Raw genomic sequence first — 7,107 nt, 5'->3', positions numbered from 1 at the left:
AAGGCTTTAAATTACAAATTGATTTTTTTTTACAATATAAAAAGCATTTGAAGGCTCAGACTCAAATAGTGATGTACCGGACTCACTATCCGGGTCCGGCCGGATATTGCCATTTTTGTCTGATATCCGGCCGGATTCTGATTTGAAAAAAAAGTCCGGATCCGGTTCCGGCCGGATTCTAATTTGAAAAAAAAGTCCGGATCCGGTTCCGGCCGGATTCTAATTTGAAAAAAAAGTCCGGGTCCGGTTCCGGCCGGATTCTAACTTGAAAAAAAAAGTCCGGATCCGGGTCCGGCCGGACCTGAAGTTGTGGGTCCGGTACATCACTAGACTCAAAACAGATATTAGAAAAAATTTGAACAGCGATTTTTAACACTGCTTCATACAAAATTTGGAGCTAATTCTAGACATAGTATTATTAACTAAAAATGTTAAGGGCGTTGGAGGTAAATTATTTTTTCAGTTATTAACACTGCCTCTTATATGAAAGCTGGAATCAAAATTAAATTATTATACAGAGATCTTAAAACCTGGTTATGACTAGAATATGAAACTCAAAACAAAAGAACATTGATTTTGAAAATTTTTGGATAAACCTTCAATTTTGAACAAAAATAACTAAGAAATCTGGAATTCTAAATAATTTTGAAATGGAAAATATCAAAACTTAGGCTAAAAACAATAAATTTACTTATATTCAATATTATATAACATAATTTATACAACATATTTTTGTATATATTACATATTTTTATACAAATAAATTTGTAAAATATTTTTTGTATCACGATTTTATACTATAGATCCTATATATAAATTATTACATAGTTTTTCAATTTTTCTATACCATTTCAGACTTTAGTTTAAGTTTTATACTAAAAATTCTTTTTTATTTTATTAAAACTCAGGTTTATTTGTATACTTATATTTATCTCAAGATAATTCTGAATGAAAGATAATTGATTGATGGTTTTACATATTTTCAAATTATTCTTTATTATTCCTAGAATTAAGTATAATTTTGTTGTGTTCCAGTCTATTTTTTGGCTTTTCTAGTTTAATAACAATAACTAACATTGTAGTTTGTTTCAAATAAAACATTAGAAAGTTCTCAACTTAAGTAGTTTAAGGGAGATTAGTTGTATTTTTTCTATTTTAACGTTGCAAAATATGTATAAGAGTAAAAAAATTGTTTTGTTAATAAAAAATAAAAAACCTATATCAGAATAACTAGTTCAATTTTTAATACTTACTGCTATTTTTATTTTTAGGATAATTTTAGCCTAGTTTTATTGGGGTTTAAAAAAGAGACATCCCTTAAATACTTAAATGAGAAGACTTTTTAAATAAGCTCTAAGAACAATATATTTGAATAATAAAGTTAATTGAACTGTTTTTTAAATTCACAAAATAAATTAAAGCTTACAACTAAAAACAATATCACATTTAGCTTACTACAAGATAAATAGTTACTTATATAATAACATTAATTAATTAAATACCTAATAAGATTATACAAATTTGTTTAATTAGAAGTGTATTGTCTGTTACTTTCCTCGTTTACCTTGAAAGTTTGAGCCTGTGATACCCAGATTAAAAAAGTTCTTAGCCTCTTGTAATGTTCTTAGCCTCTTGTAATAAAGAATTGAAGTAAACTAAAAATTTAAATTTTCACATTGATAACAAAATTTTCAGGTTTATCCTTTTCTATAGATTCTTTTCACAAACGCCTAAAAATAGATACCTTATTTTAGTAGTTTTAAGAATTCGTTTATTAATTTCTGCAAAAAATATCCAATTTTAACACATTTACATTATTACACATAAGCTAGCTGTAAAAATCTTTAATATTAAATACTATCCTAATTAATCATATCATATACTTAAATTAAAATATACTTGAAATTTGAATTCTCAAGTCAAAATTATTATTTTTAGGTATATATTTCCTTATTAAATATACTTTTAAGTTTCCTAACAATTATGTATTTAAGTTTTCAATAGGTTCATGAATTAGTTTCTGATTTATCATATCTAATTTAAACACAAAGCTAACTGTTAAAGTACTTAATTATAAATACTAGTGTTATTCATCATAACAGTGACAGTGACAGTGAAAAAAATATTCATAACATACCTAAAATATGTATACAACGCTACTTAAAATACTAAAGTTTAATACTATTCTTATTTTCTTATACGTTAATTCTTTTGTAGTCCTGGACATGACGTTATACTGTTCTGGTGTATGACTCGATAACCGAAAGGTTTTTCCGTGCACCAGGTTATTGGACCAATATTTTTTAGCGTTTTTTGTCCTTCAATAAACATTATAGTAGTAGTATTAAGAAAATTGTTTTAACAACATTTTAATATTTTTTAGATACAGTCTTTTGTTTTAAAGTCTTATGTATCAAGTAGAAATGATACGTTAAAATTCTAGTTTACAACTGTTTCATTTATTAATAAGTCTTAACAACTATTAATTGTTTTTAAACACAATTGTTTTTTTCAGTTTTCAAGTAAACAGTAATTAATTAACTTTTAGCCATGTGCAACGTAGTAAAAAAACTAAAGACAAATGCTCAAAAATATTATGAAGAAAATATCGCAAAATCTTCAATTGAAAATTTAAAACAAGGTAAGAAAAAATCAAAATACTTGACATTTTTTAATAATTTACAAACTAATAGTAATACAATTTTTGTAAAACCGAAGATAGTAATATTAAAACTTTAAACAAAAAAAGTTTTACTTAAACTGTAAAAGTTGGCATTAAGATATTAAAAATTTACTCTTGAATTACAAACGTTTATAAATTTTTATATCACTAAACTAATCGAACTAAAAGTCTCAAAAACTAACTTAAAAAAAGTTTGAAACGGTTAATATACTAGTAAAATACTTATAATACGTATATTTTAAAAGTTATTAGAAATATACTGATCTAAAGTGACCAGTTATTAAACTAACCTAAAAGATATTTTGACAAAAAAATTAGTATTAAATGTTCAATCTATCGTATATCATAGTTTTTTATTTTTACTTTTAGTCTTTTTGTTTAAAGAAATAAAGTTTAAGATTCAGTTATTTAAACTTTAAACTAACCTCTTAAAAATTTATACATACGCTGGAACGAATTAACTTTAAGTTTCTGATGTTTTGCTTAAAAAGTAGATATTAAAAAAGTATATAAAAGTTTTGAAGCTAAGCTTATATAATAAAACAATTGTTTTTCTCAGATAAAACAAAGATTGTAGAAAACGAACTATTAGGATCTCTAAAATTTTATAAGTTTATGTTAAATGATGAAGATAACATAAAAATATTTGAATTTATCAAAAACAAAATGAGTAAAGACAACGTTCTGACATTTTATGGTTTAGCTAAACTCTATAACCAAGCTACTATTTCTGTTTTATCATTGATTTATATAGAACGATGTTTTCCAATGGTTGTTAAAACTCAAAACTTCTTACACTTAGATTTTAATCTTCTTGCAAAAATACTTGCGAGTTCTGAATTAAATATTCACTCAGAAGTTGAAATATTTAATGCAGTAATTACTTGGTTGAAACACAACAGTGAAGAACGCATTAAATATGCAAAACAGCTGTTATTAGAAGTTCGTTTTACATTGCTGTCAGAACATGCATTGAAATATATTTCAAATTGTTACTCAATATTCAGTAAAAACCAGAAGTGTGCTAAAATATTGAAAGGGGTTGATATAAACCGTCTAACAAACAATAGAAGTATTTGTTATACAAATAGATATTGTGGTCAAAAATTGTTTAAGTTTTTAATATGTGGTGGTTATAATGTTAAAAGTAAAAAATTTGTAAATACGGTAAATGAAATAGATGGAAGTGATTTAAACAATGCAAAAGTTCTTTCTGCCATGACATTTAAGAGAACAACGTCCGAAGCTGTTTTTTTAAAAGGAGAAGTTTACGTATTTGGTGATCGTAACAGTGAAGAATATTTAGTAAAATCGGTTGAAAAATATTCACCTTCTAGTAATAAATGGAGTAAAGTAACTAGTATGTTGGATAATCGTTGGGACATTTGTGCTTGTGTATTTATGGATAACATATATGTGTTTGGAGGTTATTGCTTTCAAAACTATAAAATAATGAATTCTTGTTTACAATTCGATACAGAAGAAGAAATTTGGAAAACAATCGCTACAATGAAAAAAGCAAGGGGTAATGCAGCTTGTGTAGTGTTTCAAGGAAGTATTTTAGTTTCAGGTGGAATAAATGATAATGGTGATTTTTTGAACTCAGTAGAATCATTTGATGTATTTGCTAACAAATGGTCAACAATGCCTAATACGATAAATAATCACTGTTTCCATAATTTAGTTGTTGTAAAAGATAAATTATTTGTTATTGGCTATGAAATAGACTGTTGTGAAGTGTTTGACAATTTTTGTAAGAAATTTGTTTCTCTCAAGAGTCCACCGAGTATTGATTATAATAAACCTGTGGCAATAGGTAACAGAATTGTAGTTTTTCAACAAAAAAGATCAACAATACTTTGTTATGATGTTGAGAAAGATGAATGGTCAGAAGAACCATGTCAAGTAACAAAAGATCTTCAAGATTTTTCTTGTGTCAAGTTTCCTATGTATTAATTTATTTCTTAATATACACCAATTTGTCTTTTTTAATGCTAATATTAAATTTATTTATTTAAACAAAGGCAACGACGTTTCACCCCACAGGGATCTTCAGGCCTACAAAAAATAAGACGATGGATAAATAAATGAAATCATGTACAACAATTAATAAAACAAAGAAGTTATTACGTCAATATAACATTATTATTAAAGTGAACAAAAAATAATTAAATTAACGAAAAAAATATTTAATGAGCAGTCTTAATACTTACAATTATTGATTTATTTAATACAGATTTAGATGTGGCTTATAACAACACGAAAAAAAATGGCATTAACAAATAAAACTAACATAAAAATTAACAACAAAAAAATAAATCACATTTGGAGATTAAAAAACAAAAACACTTGCTACGAGATAAAATGGAATATCATGCATAAGGTTAGAAAAATAAAAAGTGTAGGTAAGATCTGAAAAACTTACAACCTGGAAAAAATTGCGCTAGATTTTGCTGACAAAAAACGAAAATTAAATAAAAGACAAGAACTTTTTGACACTTGTCCGCATTTTGGAAAATTCTATAATAAAAATTAGCATATTCATAACTATGTTTTTTTGCTTGTTAACTTTTATTTTTTCTAGGCCTTTGTGTTTTGTGGTGTTATAAGCCACATGTGAATCTGTATAAAAAGCATCAATAACTGTAAGTATAAAGACTGCTATTTAAAATTTTGTTTCTTAGGATTTGATTATTTTTGTTCACTTTAATAATAATGTTATATTGACGTAATATTTTTTTGTTATTGTTTTGCACTATTTTATTTAGTTATCAATATTTATTTTTTTGCAGGCCTAAATATCCCTGTGGGTTGAAACGTTGTTGCCTTTGTTTAATTAAATAATTTAATGACTAACTTTGTCTCCGAAATTAGTTTTGTCGAGACCTTTTCTGCTTAAGTAATACTCCTTAGATATACCTACTTTTAATGCTATTTATTAAATCAGTATCTTAAAAGTAATAGTTTATGTATTGATGAAGAAATATTTAGATTGTAACTGAATGCATCTTTTGTATGCTTTTCCGTTATTTTAATGTCAAGTGTTAAAATAATTTATGTTGAGTTTTACAAAATAGACTAAACTAACGAAGTGTGTAATTTCACAAAAAAATACAAACATATAAATTATTATTTTTATATTTAACCTTGTATTGAGATAATACTGAAATATATTGTTAGACTTTTTTTAGAGCTGCATGTTATTTATTTTTGTAAGCATACTATTTAACATAACAATACTTAATTGTTTTAAATACTTTTTAATATTCTAAGGTTCACATTATGAAAAGTGTTTTACACTTAAGTTTTTCTTATTTATTAATTTCTTATTAGTTTTAATTTATTCTAAGTATTATAAAAATGACATCCGTTTTTAAACAATGTTGTTTTAATAGTATACTATGATTTTTCTTTGTAATAAATTCATTACTCAATTTGTGTTGTCTGATTTATATAAAGTAGAATAAAATAGCATTTAGTACTTTATTATTTGTAAAGTAGTGTCTAATTAAAGTAAATTTTCAACTATGAGTGTACCAATCCCATACCCTACAAGTTTTCTATCATTATGTGTAAGATTTTAAATTTCTAGTCATTTATAGTTTTAAGCTAGAATTTTAGAACTTATCGTTTACAGGAATTAAAATATTTATGACATCATTTATACTTTGATCTTATCTTAGATAAGAATTTTAACTGCTTTTGATGTATTATGACGTCATAATCACCCTTAATGTGCAAAACTTGTCTGTAAAATGTAGGGGCAGGGAGTACAGCACATTTTTTTGGTCATATTGTAAAATTCAAACAAATACATACGATTTGAATGTGTTTTTGTTTAGTTAAATAGAATCTTAAAAAAATTATAACTTTGCAAAAAACTAAAAAGTTTGCGGCCCAAAAATCTGGTTTCAGCCCCAAAAATTACATATTTTTCGACTTAAACAGCAATAAAATTACTTATACATGTCCTTTTTTAAATCACTTTCTGTTATTAGAAATTATGATTATTGAGAGCACCTGTCTAAGAGTAGAAGATCTTATAGATCATAGAAAACACATGTAAAATTATTAAAATTAATTAATTTGTTAGTTTGTTAAAATTACTAGTTAAAAGAAATGTTATTACTGTTTAAGTCAAAAAATCAAAAAATATGTAATTTTTTGAGCAGCGACTTTTTTTTTTTTTGCAAAAATAAAATTGTTTATAAGATTCTTTTTAACTAAGCAAAAACACATTCGAATCATATGTATTTATTTGAATTTTACAATATGACCAAAAAAAATGTGCTGTACTCCCTACCCCTACATTTTAAAGACATATTTTGCACATTTAGGGTGATCATGACGTCATAATACATCAAAAGCAGTTAATATGTCATTTAATATATGATAATAATTATAAGCCTTCATTTAAAACATAA

At 25.1% G+C, this 7,107-nt stretch overlaps 1 protein-coding gene across 1 annotated transcript; it reads left to right on the top strand.

Moving 5' to 3' along the window:
• Window positions 1-3,901: 3,901 nt before the first annotated feature.
• Window positions 3,902-4,639, top strand: LOC145842350 (kelch-like protein 23). The gene has a single exon (XM_082949779.1). It carries the CDS (start codon window positions 3,902-3,904, stop codon window positions 4,637-4,639), a length of 738 nt encoding a protein of 245 aa, XP_082805905.1.
• Window positions 4,640-7,107: the final 2,468 nt, after the last annotated feature.

Source organism: Thalia democratica, chromosome 1 (assembly GCF_965202585.1).
Source record: "Thalia democratica chromosome 1, ktThaDemo2.hap1.1, whole genome shotgun sequence".
Classification (NCBI taxonomy): Eukaryota; Metazoa; Chordata; class Thaliacea; order Salpida; family Salpidae; genus Thalia; species Thalia democratica.
Note: the sequence above shows the minus strand (reverse complement) of the source record. Positions and strands in the feature narration are given on the sequence as shown.